Source organism: Osmia bicornis, chromosome 9 (assembly GCF_907164935.1).
Source record: "Osmia bicornis bicornis chromosome 9, iOsmBic2.1, whole genome shotgun sequence".
Classification (NCBI taxonomy): Eukaryota; Metazoa; Arthropoda; class Insecta; order Hymenoptera; family Megachilidae; genus Osmia; species Osmia bicornis.
In genome coordinates this window covers 90,538-107,779 of record NC_060224.1, presented here as the reverse complement: position 1 = coordinate 107,779, position 17,242 = coordinate 90,538, and the positions used below count along the sequence as shown (strand labels likewise).

At 40.6% G+C, this 17,242-nt stretch overlaps 1 protein-coding gene across 3 annotated transcripts in view; it reads left to right on the top strand.

The window, feature by feature from the left end:
• The first annotated feature begins 5,429 nt into the window (after window positions 1–5,429).
• LOC114880549 overlaps window positions 5,430–17,242 on the top strand; it is a 77,599-nt gene continuing 65,786 nt past the window's right edge. Inside the window, exons 1-2 of one of the 3 annotated variants that reach the window (XM_029196669.2) lie at window positions 5,430–5,873; window positions 11,342–11,573. In XM_029196669.2, the coding sequence (XP_029052502.1) occupies window positions 11,342–11,573 (232 nt within the window). In that variant the 5' untranslated portion in view covers window positions 5,430–5,873. Of the gene's footprint in view, window positions 5,874–7,245; window positions 10,433–11,323; window positions 11,574–17,242 lie in introns of those variants that run through there. The other 2 variants (XM_029196671.2, XM_029196670.2) reach the window with 2 other exon arrangements.

Here is a 17,242-nt window from a genome sequence, read left to right as displayed (position 1 = left end):
TGAATTCATAATTATTAAACTTATTGGCTGGTAAATAGCACACTCGTCATTAAGAAGCGTTCCATCATTCATTGTCAGTAGTAAACATAGGTGCGTGGTCAGCCATCTAAGCGTTTTTGCTCTAAGCGAAATTTTTATTTAATTTTTCTTCAGAAACAAGGTAGTAGTAACCCTTCAAGCGGCTTTCCATTGAAAGAGCAGCCCAATCGATTTGCCTTCTTCCTTCTTCATGGATCTCGCAATTATGTGACACGCGTTGTTGAACAACTAATCGTGACATTATTTGTGACATTATTTAATCGTGCCAGACGAGTTCATGGGCGAGTTAAGGAAATGTAAAGATTGAAAATTAATCCTGTCTCTGACGAAGCTCCACGAGCTTCCCCTTTGTATTACCACGCCACGCCACGCCACGCCACGCCACGCCGCGCCAGAGGGCTGGTAAACAATAGAGATCGGTCAAGATATCTGCGAACATAAACGAGCATCGATTTCTCTTAATAGCTACGTCTTTAACCTGATCACCATAGCCATAGCCTATCGATAATTTCGATCAAGATCTTGATTTCGTAGCGAAATTACTCACTACCAAGTCGAAAATCGTGTTACTCGATTGTGTCATTGAGTACGCCCAGTAGCTTTCAATAACTTGGATTAGAATTAAATTCGATCTTTAAATAAGTAGAGTGCTTCAGGTATAGCAGTAAATTGACCATTGACGTAATTAATTTATCTGAACTAGTATGCTTGTGAAATTGCTAGCTAAAGAGGACTCTTTATGGAAAATATTTACCTACTCGATCGTGTCGTTCAATTCGTTTTAATTAGTGGTCGCTTTGATGGACGCACCGTCGCGGTCGTGCTTTCGATAATTTCAATAATTTCGATAATTTCGGTAATTTCCATAATTTCGATTAGAATTGCAGTTGAGTTCATTGAGAAAATAAAATTCTTTTATCTGGAATATTGTGCGCGTGAAATTGTCTCGTTCCTCGTACATGTATTTAGTAGGTAGATATATCATGAAATCAGGATTGAACGGATTTTTCATCCATCTCGGTTGGTGGATCGGAATTTCCGAGAGCATAGCGAAAGTATCGTTCGCGAACTTTATTCAGGTCACAGAAACGGTAACTTTATAATCTCAATTTAATTACTAAACTGTTCTCAATTATGATCCAGTTTAACGTTCCCCTAGGAATCCGGTCAAGTTTCGTTGTTTTCGTCGAAAACAACGAAAGCGTCGCCCTTTCGCTACCTTTCGTAACCTTTCTTTCTCACTGAAATTACTGTCTTTGAATCAATACCTCTTACCACGCCACGGTGAGAAAAATTCTCTTTTCTCTTATTCTTACTTACGAGAATTAGGTATAATTTTCTTGATTCGACTCAAGTTTCGTCCCCTCTGTTGCAGTTGATCCGTTCTCTTTTCGATTTACCTTATTAAGGCTGTAATAGCTATCACCAAATGTTTTTCATTTCCTTTTCGTTTCATTTTTTAGAATTTCATTGGATGGGTTCAGAGTTTAGGGAGATTGAACAGGTAATATGATTAAATTTTTACAGAGTTGGAATTTTTTCATATTTTACAGGGAAAGAGTAGGGAAATATAAATTAAAACTTCCCTTTTAGAGTTGAAAACCCTTGCTCTACTCCGTAATGAACTTTAGGGAAACTGTGTGACACATTCAATTTGACGATGGTTTCTAACTTTCGGCTGGTGTGCAGGGTTCACAGATCTAACATAGTATTCCTCGAAGGACTCCTTTGACTGACCAGCAGCAAAAGCTTTTAACAAAGTTATTTTCGTAACCTTCTAATTCGTTAAGAAGTCATCGTCGTCTCTGCCGGAAGAAAAAAGAAGAAAAGAAAAGAGAAGAAGGTTTATGGAACAAGTGAAAATGACAAATTTCGCGTTGAAAAGAAAACGCCATTCGTGAGAAAAAGCGTCTTTCGTTCGAGGTCGAAAAAAGTGATTCTTTTTTCAATTCTTTTTCTCTGCTCGTAATTGCACTGAAAATGGAAACCTGTTTCATCGTTTTCATCAAGTTTTGAGCAGCTTCTTTGAAAAGATTCATATTTTCCGAAATATTTTGTCCATAGCCGTTTCGTAACGACAATTAAAAATTTTCACGCGACGTGACGCGACGCGACGCGACGGCAGGATTACAACTTGTAAATAGTAGTAATTGTTGAACGAAGAAAGAGCATTGAATGTCTGATGGAAGAAAAGTTAAATGGAAACTGATACGTAAAAGGGAAGAAGTGAGAAAATAAATAAGGGTAGAGAAAATGGAGGAGGTAAAAGAAGAGGTCACGACCCTTTCGATCGGGGTTAGATCAGCACGTGTGGGTGGTTGTAGAGGGGATCGAAATAGAGGTTGCCTCGACCTCGACGAATTCAATCTCGATGCAAGAAAGAACGCGATCGTCAAGCGCGATCGTCAAGCACGATCGTGTTACGCAGACGAAATCGGTCGTGTGCTCGAACGAGATGATCTCGACTTTAAGGGATACCGATATTACCTCCTACCTTCAAATTTCCCTCGCATTCGAGCAATTTTTTTTCAAACTCAACGACGCTTTCCTGCAAAACCAAAACCTTGTTATGAATCGATTTCACTAAAATCGTAAAATTCACTATTTTACAGTCAAATACAGTAAAAATTCGATTTTTATTATTTCAATCTATTGCTTTATTCATTTAATCGATCAATCGTTACGCGATGGAATCGTTAATCCGGTGTATGGTATAACAAAGGAACTCGTAAAAGTGCGTAACTGGCGCGTTAAGAGAGGTCTTAAGTGGTATTAAAGACTAGTCGCGTTAAAAACCGTACAAGATATATTTATAATAAAACAACAAGTAGCCTCTATTCCAAATCATCGAAACGATTAACCCTTTCAGAATAAAATATGGTAAGAAGAAGAAACGACTGGAGAAATGAGCGATTACAGGGGTTGAAGGAAGAAGAAAATAGACGCGACCATTGACATTGACTTTCTTCCGTTGCGTTGCTGGTGAAAGCAAAGAGGAAAAGGAAAAGGAAAAGAAAGAGGAGAAGGAGGCGGAGGTCGATGAGATAGCGTAGCGGAAAAGAAAGGGGATGTTTGCAGGTGGCAAAGGCTAGAAGAGAAGACGGGTGAGGTAATGCGAAACGAGCAATTGCGGGGAAGAAAGTTATGGGTCCGCACGTAGAAAGGCGGCTGTGTAATTTAATCAGTGAAACCGTCGCGTCCTGGCTTTGATAATAAGGGGACAACGACGAACCGGGATTACCGTGATACCGTCCATTGTCTTGCTGCACCGTCACCGGTTAGAACTAGTGGAAAGGATCTCCTTTGCAGGGGATGATGTTGATAACGTCGAGAGAACAACACGGGCTCAAACATCTCGAATGTCGGATATGAAAGAAGAAAATAACAACAAATGCTAGCCAATTATTTTTCTTATCGTAACTTTTCTTAATAAGATCACGCGGGTTATATCTGAATAATCTGAATTAGCCGTCTTGATTGCTGGATCGTCGGCTTTTCGAGAATATCGTTGATAGGCTCATTTATCACCGACGAGCACCGACGAGATACAACCGAGTAAGTATGTCTCAAAGTGTATCGATAATTCATCGCGCGCCACGCCGCGGCCGGCTCAAGATGAATTTCGTCTTTCCAGCCGGATAATCCATCATTTCGATGGAATTCGACCAGGTGATAAAGTTTGCCCCGTAGCTGAGCTAATCTGTCTCCGAATAATCGTGCTCGGTTCATTTCGGTTCATTTCGGTTCATTTCGGTTCATTTCGGCGAAAAGAGAAAACGGTGAAAATCGGGAGGCGATCCATTTTTATTTGAAAATTCAAAGTAAAGAAGCGGTTTGATCGATGCAGCGCAGCGCGGCTAAATTACGTTTGAAGAAAGAAGAGAAAAGTATTCTCGGTCGCGTGGTGTTTGTTCTTCAATTAAATCAGGCTGTGTCCGTTTAATTACACGCGCAGATTGCAGTAGATGTCGTAGTACGCGAAGGTTACAAATTATCAAGAAACCTCTGAATAAAGTAAGTGGAAAGCATCAATTTCCATCGGTTCCCATCGGTTCCCACCGGTTTCACCTACGTATGCAACTCCATACGGGTAGATAAAACGTCCCGTGTGTCCGGACAGGCTACAAACGCGCATGTAAGAGCAATGACATGCACTCCTGGCACCGTATGAAATATTTCCGTGGCCCAGCTACGTGATATTCGCAGACGCACGAAATATTCCTTTGTATCTTTGTCTACAGGTGAGAGACGGCTAAAGTGCACTTTTCTCCATGCGACGAATGAAAAATGAGGGGGACCAGCGGACGGATAACGGGGATGAAACAGGCAAAGGATGCGAGCTGTGGATATACAAGTTTCCTTTTCTCAACAGAAAGAAAAGAATTAACGAGGCTGGCTCGAATGGCTGATTCTCGCCGAAAAAGAAAAAGAAAAAGAAAAAGAAAAGAGAAGAGAAAGAATGTAAAAAACGGTAAAGGACGGAAAAGGACGGAAAAGGACGGTAAAGGAAGCAAGAGTAATAGGGAAGAATAAAAGAAAGAATGGTATCGCGTGGAATTGGAGGTGGACGAAAAAGTTTGCTTTTCAACTGGCCAAGTGCATCCACACGGTCCAAAGTCGCGTAAATTGTTGCCTGATACTTTTTTCTTCCTTCTGTGGTAAAGAAGCATAAATAAATTTGTATTTCAAATTGTATCGGACAAAGTTGCCAAGTTACGATTGGTTGTAAAACAGGAAATTGATTTAGCAAATAAGTTACCACGATGATCGTTCGGATACCTAATAGTCGATTGCTATCACGAAACACTCGCAAATCAAGGTTACGTGCTTCGTGTTGTTCATTGGCTCGATCGGCTTGTTTTTCTTTATTACTTCTTGCAACTCATCTACGTTGAGATAGTATATTCGACGCAGAATGCTTAAATTGCTTGTACAAATACCAAAACAGCATTAGAAATAAAGCGGTACAGTTGCAACAACAAGTACTATATGTAATTGGGTCTGGAAAATTACATTGTAAAATGTACCGACGCGCCATTATATTTTGTAGAAACATTTACAATTATCGCAGAAAGTTGCAATTTCATTTTGTTATTATATGCTCTGTAGGAATTTGAAAGAAAAAGAGGAAAACGTATTTTTAATAACAACGGCATAAATCGTTAATCCCACAGTTGTTTTCTTTCTTGAAGAAAAAAAGAAAAAAAGGAAAATAAGTTGCATGTGATTTATGGAAACGAGCGATATCCTGTTTTCAGCAAGGACCAATGTCCATGCGTCGTCGCGTCGTTTCGAAAAGGCCACTCACGTGACGGGGCGCGAATGCTGCAACCAATCAGAGCGCGGTGTGGTGAGCGAATGCGCAGACAATGTACGGTCAGACGAGGTAGCGCGGTCTTGGCAGTATCGTGGCAACCCTCGTCGAGTCGAGAGTACATATTGTGTTTGTCGTTATCGGTTATTTGTGCGTGAAACGGGTCGTGAAACGGGTTGTGAAACGTGAGAACCTCTTTCGTTTCTCTTTCGTTCTAGTCGTTTGGTTACGACCAAATTCTTGCTCGCGCCGTGTCCGTATGTATGTAGTACACTATATTTCCCTTGCCTTTTTCGTTGTAACGCATTGAAAATTCGTGAAATCCGTGAAACTCGTGAAACTCGCGGCCGAACAATCGCGTTTAAAGGACAATCTCACGCCTTTAAGCGTCGCTACGAATTCGCGAAACGTCTTCTGTGTGTGATATGTGAGGTGTGTTCGATCCAGATTATTCTTTACGGCAACAAATCGCTTATTCCTGAGGAAAGAAAAAGGGGAGTGAACACGCATTGGAAATAAGGTAAAACGATTTATGCGACAATGTTAAATTAGATTTGCGAATCTATTTAATTATCGTGATTATCGTGTACGGGATCCGACAGATTCTCAGATGAAACTCCGCGCCGCTACGCCGTAGTTGATCATTGTGTACAGCACGCGAGAGATTCTCAAGTTAAGCTCCGCGTCGCCATGCCGCGCCGTAGTTGATTAGTTTCGCAATAGACTGATAGAGGGTGGGACCAATGTTGTCGTTTAGGTTAAATCGCCCGGGCTTTTCGTTATTTTTGTATAAAGAGGGGTTTGTGCAACGTCAACTGAAGGTAACTACTTACTTGCTTGTTATAAACAAACTTGGTAAATGTATTAGAATGCCGTATGGTCGACAGTCGTTAGACGTCAGAATACTGTAGATTGTCGTAAGTCATATTACGGTAACAATAAGCAAGCGTCTATTTTTTCTCCTTCCTTACGAAATGATAGAGAATCCGTGTGTTTCTTACGAATTAATCAAGTTATATGCTAGAGGTACGTAATTTTCTAAATCTGCTAAAATCTGCTAAAATCTGCTTGATCGGATTCTGGCGAATAGATTGTGCGTTATGATCAGACACGCATCTCGTTCTTTCGTGTTTTCACCTTCTCACGTAAGATATCAATCAAGGACGCGTCGATGCATCGTGTAATTTCAATTATAATAAAATGAGTTCCGCGTTAGCTGACACGAGAAAGTTCAGTAGCTAAGGAAAAGAAAAAATAGATAGGTACTATGAAATAGATATCGTTGGTCGACATACGAGCGAATGACGGAAGAGTTGGGTTCTGCGGTGGATTTGTTATTGGATACTTGTAATCCGAAACAATAACGGTGATAGACTGCACGGTTAGATAGTTTATTGCATTATCATCGCGTAGTTAACGATGCTCGTGTCAAATTGAAAGAGCAGCACAGAAGAATAGGGGACAAGTTAAAAACGGACCGTTAACGACACGACAATTTCAATTTTCAATTTCGACTCGAAACATGTTAGAGTCGCGTTAATTGCTCGCAGCTGTGCTTCGAACCACGTTTCTTTATTCTTCTTCCTTTTTCCATTTTCCTTTTTCCATTTTTATTTGGTCTCTTCATTTTCCGTAAAGTTTGTTTTCATGATAATTTATTCGGGTTCGCGTAGATGTATGTAATTGGTCCAGTTTGAACCGAATTCCGATGTCGCGAAATTTCAAGAGAAATGGAAGGATTGAAAGGCAGGCGCAGGCACGCAGGCACGCAGGCACAGGCAGGTTTCGGTTTTGCTAGTCTCAATTGTCTGTCGAAAAGTTAAATTGACTGTCGGTCGCGAACGTCCAATATGATTAACGAGTTTTCGTATTTTGCGGTAAAAGGGAGTCGACATTGTACCCCCTGTGGCTCGGGGGGCTTAGAATACGGCCACGGTATCCCCTGCCTGTCGTAAGAGGCGACTAAAAGGGATCACACGGATTGAGCAAGACTTAAAAGTATAGACAAGTATGAATAACGAAATGTAAAAATGCGCGGGGTTTGGTGCTGGCGAAAAATTTCCTTTAGGGGCGAAATTTAGAGAGAGAGAGAGAGAGAGAGTCGACATCGATGTGCGAGATAATAAACGTAGAAAGTTTTGTTAATATGTAGTATGTTTCAGAGGATTATTAGCAGAGAATATTAAGAATATTTAGAATTTATGTTTCTAAAAGTCTGCTGAAAAAGCAGTGAAATAACACGAGCAGAACAGAAATTGATTCTTGTAACTTTTTCGAATAATATAATCAAATTGGCAAATGAGTCAGAGTAGAGACAGTTGATGGACGTTTCAATCAATATGTCTCGTCTGATAATTGATTAATTAATCAGAGAAATTAGAAAAGTAGAAAACTAGAGATACACGTCCGTTCATCAATTAAACGATACTCGAATTTTTCTCTAACGAAGAGGTACTAACATGATTATTAATCGATTTTCAATCAATTATTTAGCTCGTGGAAATGATATTCAGTTAAATGTAACGCATCGTTGCAACTCTCATTACCGTTTCCCTATTTAATTATCACAAATTTATTAATTAATTGCTTGTTTCAACGAGTTCGTCCAGATATTTATTTTTCATGCGTTAATTAACACAAGAGTATGTACATTTGAAAAGACCATTTGATGTCGTTGTGTCGTTAGATCGGAAAGGGTCGAAATCGCATCGAATCAAGATCGAACTTTTCCAACGGATTTCAAGGATGAAGCTCTCAACGAATCCTATTGAAATTGAATGTATTCAAAGAGACGGAGACAGGGTAATTTACTCCGTTGCGCCCTTCTCTCACTTTATTATTATCTCGACTGTACAAGATGGCAAGGGGCAAATCCTGCTTCCTCGAGAACCGTCTTAACTGAGATCACGTTTGACCACGTTTTCATTCAAACATTCTTTAACCATTTACAGTTTCGAAAGAAACTCGAAAAATGTCGAAATTTCTTTCGGACGTCGCGTGACAGAATTTTACAAAGGGACGCAGCCAAGTCAAGTATCGTCTCTGGCTAACTAAACGTAGCACCAATCGTATCATCTCTTCTCGGAAATGTAAAAGCTCAGGAGCATAGCTTCTCGTTGCTTTTCATTATTTACGTGCCAACAAGTAATCGCGTTCACGACAACTTGTTGCTTACTAGAAAATTCGAAACGATACGACGCGACGCGACGCGACGCGACGCGACGAGTGTATGCTGGCAAAATTTACACGATTAATCGTGGGATTAATTTTCGATTTCCAAATGGACGATCTTCGTGACCGGTACAAACGTCGAATAGAGGAAAAGAGAAATTTTTCCACGCGTTGCTTCGAAAGCTATTGACAAGAATCATCCTGTTAGCTAGATACCTATACCTATTAGATTATCGTTATTGTATTGCTGTTGCAGTAGGGAGGAAAAAAAACAAGTTTCCTTATAGCTATACATACTATAATAACTTGTATATTTTCTTGCTTCAACATAATCGTAATCGAAAGGTTCGATGATTTTTCGTAGCGAACTTTTCGACCGTGTTTTCTTCTACGTTCTTGTTCGACGTAAGTTAAGGGTAGAAATTGGGTCAACGGTGCTCTGAAAGACAAACGATCCGACACGTATAAGCGAAACTCGACTCGTAACAGTGACGTTGGCGCTTGTGAGATATTCCAGTGAGATATTCCAACGAGAGAGGGTAATGAAACGCAATGGAACGTAACGTAGAAAAAAAGAGAAAAGAGAAAAGAGAAAAGAGAAAAGAGAAAAGAGAAAAGAAATGAAAAAGGGAGAATAAAAGGGGAGAGTAGTTTTCAGTTAGGTGGCTGGCTGCCACGAGTTCGCTGCTCCCTCCGGCCACTAGCCACTAGCCACTAGCCACTAGCCACTACTAGCCACTGGCCACTGGTGACAGTAAACGAGATACGGTGAAATAACCTCGTCTGTCTCTTGCTTTCGTTTATTTTCATCCGAAAATGTTTCCTGCTCTATGAATAATATACTGAGAGGTGCTAAATTATAGGTTAAAAATGTACAGGCTCGGCTGGAATTCTTTCCTCGTTGAACCACAACACATTTGTCTAATTAACGATAAAAGATAGATAAAGAAGAAATATGCAAATGTTGTTTAATTATGTTGCGAGTATTTGATAGAAATTTTTCTTTATACATACCTTGTAGTATATTATCAGCATTAATAATTCATTTATCTATTTATATTTATATTTATATTTATATTTATATAAGATAAAAATGAAAAGAAAGCAAAGAGAAACGGTGTTTATTTCACGTTTAATCGACGAATCTGTTCCTACATAAAATGTATCGCGATTTTAATTCGATTAACCGTTGAATTTTTCCTGCCATGCGGAAACTCGCATTTAATTTTCATCCCTCTGGGAGTTTCAATATTGCTTTTGTTCTACCATTAGCTCCGGTAATTAGCGTTCGCATAAATATTTTCGATAACAGAGAATACGTTTGAAATTCAATAAGCTCCGTGCAATATACGTACATACATACATACATACATACATGTATGTGTTTCATATTCAAATCGCCGATCGCAAATGTTTCATCATCGAGAAGAGAGAAAAGAACGATTAGCTATCACTTGTAAATATTTTAGTTTCTTCGAGGAAAAGTGATTATTCCGTATTCGTATTTGTATTTGTGAAACGAATTAACACGCTAACAAACTAGTTTCAGAGTTCGGGTCAGCTGTTTACCGATAGATAGAAAAAGTACGTAGGGGAAGATGGAAATTGTTGGTCGAATTTTCACAAGTTATTTTCCAAAATTATTGTATTTTTGCGAAGAAAAAGTGTGCAATCGAATCGATTGAATTTGGTGTTTCGTCGGCTTGTTATTTAATCACGGTTCGATCACGAAGATGAAACAAGGTGTGTCGTAACGCAGAAGATTGGAAAAGTTTGGCGAGTGCAGCGCAAACATTGCGATATGCATTTTTCAATCATTCAACCAGCAGGACAGTGTGCCGCTCGACAAATTGCACGCCATCGCTTCCTATCCTATCGGCCTTCCATTTTGGTCCGGTAATAATCCTGGTAAATATAGAAGGATATTTTCCAACCTTTCTCTATTCGCATCCTGTGTTTTCATTTATAGCGAAGAGCAAAGCTGCTTCCACGCATTACAATTTTATTTAAGGTGATAAATATGTGTAAGGTGATATATTTGTGCAATAAATATAAAGATGATATTATCCCAGGATCTAGTCGGGTTTTTAGTTTTTAGAAATTTTAGTCGGGTTGCTTCGCAAATATACGAACGCGAATCGGAGTTTGCCAATCTTTGGCCAGCCGAGCCGCGTATATTTTCCAGCCTGCGCCTCCAGCCTGCGCCTCCAGGCTGATCGGTTAACGTGTTCGATTCGAACATATATGTTTCTGACATTGGCTATACGAGATATTCGAGAGCACGTTTTCAGTTCCGCGAACGTGCAAACATTGCTTTGAATTAATATAACGCAACGCAATATCTCCGGACGATATTGGACGAAAAGAAAGGATTTTACCTGGACTAAAGGTTGCTTCTTTGCATAATGAAAGCGTTTCATTCAAAGAGTTTTTCCAGAATATTATATCGGAAAAGTTTGTTGCCTTTTTAAATTACTTTATTACCGCGTAACGCCGCGGACGTGAAATTTCCACGAATAAACCGATCGAAAGCGATTCGAATGCGATTTGAATTTTCAGCACACTCGCGAATCTGCATATGTAAACACAACACGGTGCGTTCCATGCGGCGCGATACAATCGTCTACCGCTTGCTATGCACCTGTATAATGTGTCGTCTCGCGTCTACCGCACCAAACGCAAGCATGCTTCCAACTCTTTCTTATTAAATTACATAGTTGACTTTTATTGTATAATAGGCGGTGAGTAGTTTTCGTTCAACACTTGATTTTTCTCTTTCTCATTTTTTTCTGATTTCAGAAAAACGATTTGTTTCAGATGTTTCGTGGTGTTTGGCAGTGGTCGACTCTACTGTTAACGCTGCTAGGTACGCGACTGTTGTTCGTGGTCGCCCAATGTGGATCGTTCGCTCAGGACAGACAGGAAAAAGAGGAGAAACAAGATAAGCTTGCACTGTATAAAGTCACTTTAAGGACTTACTGGTCGAGGGCGCGATTTCCACGACATTATCCTGAATGGAAGCCACCTGCACAATTCGGCAAGTTGATCGGTGAGTGTTTGAACGATTCTTTCTCTTTTTCTTTTTCTTTTTTTTTCCAAACTCGTATAAAAATGTCGCGTTCGTTCTTGAAAAGTTCATTAGAATGAAGCCAACAAAGAAAAGGGAGAATTTTACGTTGTATAAAATTGAAAAGAACAAAGTCGGTAATTTGAAGCGTCGCGTCTGCTGATGTTTTGGATTTTCTCTCAGCAAACGATATATCGAGCAAAATAAGTCAGCGAAATTACGTAAATCGGGTATCAATCGGGTATTACTGTATCTGGTAAAATTCAACGATACCTATCCTTTTGATCGCGAACGGAAATATTTCAAATGGTACATAATACATACGTCCGGAGCATACGTTGCGAGAACAGGTGTCCAAAGTGTCCCTGACCAAGTGTCGATAAATTGCTTTCGCAGCTCGTAACTTTGCGGATTTTTGCGTTTTCGATTCCCGGTCATGCTGTTTACGTCCATTCCGTAGCAGATCGATTAGTCGTAGAGACACTAATATTCGTAACACCAAAAGCGTCAAATTCGAATTAGAATTCGAATTAGAATTCGTTTCGCGAAATTGAATTTCGGTTTAAATGTGTCGAGAAAATCGAGCGGTGTACAAATAGGGCGGAGAGTGGAAAGTGAAAATGTCGTCGGGAGAAAGGCGAAGGGGATGGCGAAGGAAGAGAAAACGGAAAAGAGGGAAAGCTAGATACGTCGCGTCGCGAAAGAATTTGTAAATCGTTAGACCTCCATCTCTAGCAGTTTCCCCTTCGTCGAACATCTGCTTTGTCATTTTCCGAATTTTCTAACGGTGTCATTCAAAAAAGGCTGTGTTGATCGTTCCTTAGAAAGATCGTCAGAAAGAAGTATGTAGGTGGTTGGCTATAGTAAACATTGAAACATTGAAACATTGAAACATTGACATAAAAGGAAGAGTGAGCTCGAAAATGAGGCGAAACGTAATCTAAAATCCTTTACGACGTGCTCGACGCTCAACACGGCCGGGTCTGGCGATTCGTCCTAGCACGAGCAAAGCACCCCAGCTATCGAGGGAATACTTTTCCTCTCCTTTTCGTTTTCTCTACATTCCAGAGAATGTAGAATGTGGAATGTAGATTGTAGAATGTAAAATGTTGAATGTAGAGGAAGAGGAAAAGCAACCTTCCCAGGATATATCCTACGTAGTATACAGATGAACGAACACGTTCGATCGTTAGAGGCGAACTAATGGAATGGAATTCGCATTCATATCGGTTGCTTCGCTCTCTCAACTTTTCTCTCACTCTCTGCTTGAAAGAATGCTCTTTTCTTCTTTTTATTCAAGCTACCAGAGAAATCGTGAAATCGTGAAATCGTGAAATCGTGAAATGGTAAAATCGTAAAATCGGCAGCGACGTTCGCGTTGTTTTCCCCGCGTAACCCCTGTTCGGACGGACTTGATTCGATTTTTTTCTACAGGTTTTATCCGCTCACCTCCCTTACCTACCTTTTTCTTCCATACGAATTTTATCCTTTATTTCTACTTTTCTACTCGTCGACCTCCTCGTGTTCCGTGCTCTGTTTTTTTACTTACTGAACGTAAGAGCGTTAGCGCGCGTGCCTTTAACTCTAATGCCATCGGGATTGAAGCGGAAATATCTACGGTCACGTATTTCCGTATTTCCCTCGATATTGTGCCGGCAAGATTAAGTCCGACAGCTTTTGCATTACCGAACATTTCGTTTGGTCGTGAATCAGTCATGTCGGCAGACATAATAAATAAAAGTTTGTCGGTATCGATTGGTATCGATTTAACCAAGATTCGCTACTCCGTCAAACTTGATAATAATTAACTCTTTATCGAGTGCGAATACGATACGGTAAGTGCGAGAGTGCGACACTTTGATAGAAATAGGTACACCTTTCGAAAATTTCGATCAAGGCGAAAAATATGACGAAAAGGGTGATGTCAGATATTCAGGCGAATCGAAGAAACGCTCGGTTAGAAACGCTGTGACGCTTAGAAAGACGAGAAGGGTAAGAGGAGGAGGAGGAGGAGGAGGAGGATGAGAAATAGGCGGAACGCTTTGCACCGCACCGGAGAGTTTTCTCTTCTGCGGACGCTCCAAGGGCCGCTTCTAATTATTCTTCTCTCGAGACACCCGCAGCGTGCACGGTGTTCTCGTTATTTTTTTTATTTATAGCCAGAGAGCGACGGTTTCGAGCTACGAGAAGCGGAAAGACAGAGAACGGGGATAGGGAAGAGTCGAGTGGCGGCGAATGAGCGAGAGAGGAAGAGAGTGAGGACTCTGGGTGTGCCCAAGAGCGAACGGGAGCGAACGGGAGCGAACGGGGTGTATGTAAAGAGGAGAGGTATTTTTAGCTTGAACCAAGAGAGTTGAGCTTCTCTCGCTTTGCTCCCGTTTCTCTCTTCTTTCTGCTCTGCTCGAAAATCAACAGAATCGGGAAAAAATGTACTTGCTATTTTTCTTAAAACTATCATCGGATCGTTCTTACTGTCTCGTCGATACTAGCACGGCTGCACACTTTCACGTTGGTCCGACCGCTCATTGACCTATTCTACTCGGACCACTAGCGGACGCGGACGTTGCTGGTCGGACCTTGACAACAAATTTCAAGTCTCTCTTCCTGTTTATGTATATTAGGCATCTCGTAGTTAATTAACTACGTAGTTAATGCAAAAGGTCCTTGGAATTGAAATTCCATGGAATTGTAATATGAATAGCAGAACTGGGAAATGCGAAAAGTAGTAGCAACGCGTTCTTCTTTACTCGTCGTCGACTTCTATCAAAGCAATTTTTCTTCTTTTTCTTCTTCTTCTTCTTCTTCTTCTTCTTCTTCTTCTTCTTGGAAAATTATGCATTTCTGTTACGTAAAACAGATTTGAGAACGTTGCATAGTTGATCCCGCGGTTGGTCGCACGAGGAAACGTAGCAATATTTTTAGCCGATAATAAGAATCCCATCTGGTTCTTCTCGCTACTGACTGATACATAACGAGCGAACGTCAAACGCATCAAGTCCCATATCTTTTTAGAGCATCACGATCATCCTCATTTACGTCTCGAGTTTCCGCTTCGTTGATCGTAACGCGTTATTTCTTCGTCTCGTTGTACAATCTACATTCTACGTATAACGAGTACAGTTTTTACATTCAGTGCAAAATCAATGTTTTTGCAAACACTAACATCTACTTTTCATAACTCATAATTTGCGAACATTGTAGAATGTTCGCAAGGAAATTATCCAAGTGACATAAATATATGGAAAAAATATTTGATACATATTTACTGTTTCTTATATCGGCAATCATCCATATCGAAAGGGAGAGAAAATCGGGGGGATATCCAAGTTGGGGGCTTGCGGAGCACCGTACATATTTGCTTTCGTTTATCTGAAAAACTATTCATCGTAGAGGAAATATCTAAAGATTTTAGACATAAAAATTTCAAGTCGGTGCAACTAGACAACGAAATAGTAGAGGAAAATAAGATTAAGTAGAAGAAGAAAAAGAAAAAGAAAAAGAAAAAGAAAAAGAAGAAGAATAATAGAGAAGGCGGTACATAAATTGTAGGGAAAATGTGAGAGGTAAATAAAGGGCGGTAAGGGGACAAGAAGCGAGGGACACGAAGGGTGGATACGACAATGCGTAGTCGAAGCGGTGAGCTTGAGGGCTCGCGTTTATTAAATCAACAAAAGCCCCACGGGGGATGATGGTTTTCAGACGCTAGTAGTACATCTGCTACAGAAAGCTTTCCCTCGTACATACACCTCCACCTTTCTGTTCTTTTTTCTACGTGTATTTATTTATCTACCCCTCTCTTTCAACCTTTCCGTTTCTCACACTCTTTGCGGCCTGTCTCTCGCTCCTGCTCGCGATAACGACCACCGGAATTCGACGACAGTATTCCATTTCGCGGGCTCTGTCATTTGTAAAACAAACTTTGTTTAACACTGTGGATCGACGCTGTAAATTAGTCGCTGATAGGTTTTCGAAAGTTTGTAATCTATCGCGAGGAAGAGCAAAGTAGTTAATGTTTCATCATTCGATGGAGTTGTCCGTCCGCACAAATGCGATGGTGCATTCGTTGGTGCATTTCTATTACAGCGAACTGTAAAGTTGAAAGGCAGAAGAGCAATCGGTGTCCTGTGTCGGTAATTTCCTGTGAAATTATTCTTCAAATACCTTTCTCTGTTGGACCATTCGCAGCATTGACCCGAGTTGCTTGTCATTTGCATTCAACTTTCTCGACGTCGCGCGTCGCCAACTTTTCCTAGTTTATCCATGTTTTTCTGCACCGTCCGTTTCCCCTAGTTAACGCCGATAGAATATCGACGATTAGCTAGGTTATACGTTGGCCAGGTTATCCAGGCTTCTCATTGGGTATTTCATTTGCTTTCCGAATCGATGGATAGAGTTAAAAATTTTCCCTCTGTTTTTTCGGGTGCTTGGAAAAACACGAGCACAGCAGGAAAGTAATTTGCGAGAGAGGAATAAAAATTACGTTTCAATGTTCGCCAGGCGTTGCCAATAATTGCAATTTGCTCCGACATTTCGCGCTACAATCCGTGCAAATTGGAAAGGTAGCTTTCACGACAATCTATACTGGCGACGTATTGGAATAAAAGGAAATTTCGAATTTTACAAATCGATTTTCTTTCCGAACCAAGCCTCTATTCGTTCCGTTCCGTTCCGTTCCGTTCCGTTCCATTTCGTTTTATGTGAGGCTGGTTAATGAACTTCCACCGAGACTGCAACTTTAGCTTATCAAAGAAACTTTCTAGACCGGATCATCGTTTTCATACCAAATTATTCTCGTCTTTCCTACCGAGTACACACACGCACCTTGAAACACCAAGTCAAACAGAGACTTTTAATTAGACGCCCCATGGGATGATGGTGGACAAATACGCGGTTAATTAATACGCGGCGAAAAGCTTAAATTAAGAAACGAATAGATTAATAATTTTGTAGAGCCGATAGGAAAGTAGTCGTGCGCGCGTAGAATTTCCTTTGCGACGCGATCAAAGGGCGTCGTTGCTTCTGTACGCCGCGCCGTAAACGTAAACACTTAACGAGGAAAGGTGTGAAAGCAGTGAAAGCAGTGAAAGCGGGACGGAGGAGGATTGAAAATGGCGTCACTGTTTTTTCGCTGTTTCATTGACTGACGTTCATCCGGCTTGATTGCCTGCCTGGCAATCTTTGTCTTTTTCATTTCGCAGACGTGCCTATTACATATTTTCAGATTTTGGCCGCTTCTTCTCTCTCTTCTTCTCTCTTCACCATGTTGCCTAGTTTTACCTGGAAATTTTCAGCCTCGAGATAGCAGTATTTATTATTCTTTGATGACCCATTTTGAATTTTGTTCTCTGATTACTGTACCTTGGAAATGATTAACAATTTCAACGACGAAACTGACAACAACAGAAACAGTAAAATTCTAAAATATTCCGGAAATCAGGCTAATTGCGTAGGAATTTCCAGAGTTTCATGAATAAATTCGGAGCAGGGAGCAGGCAACTGCGGGCAAAAGAAAATCTTTCGACCTTGTTAACCGAGAACGGCTCGAAAAGCTAGAAAGCAGGCAGGATAGATAGTTCTAGATACGTAGTTGCAATGATTGCGCGGTCTTTGGAAAATTAACATTTCTTTCTTTTTCTTCGCGCCGCCGCGCC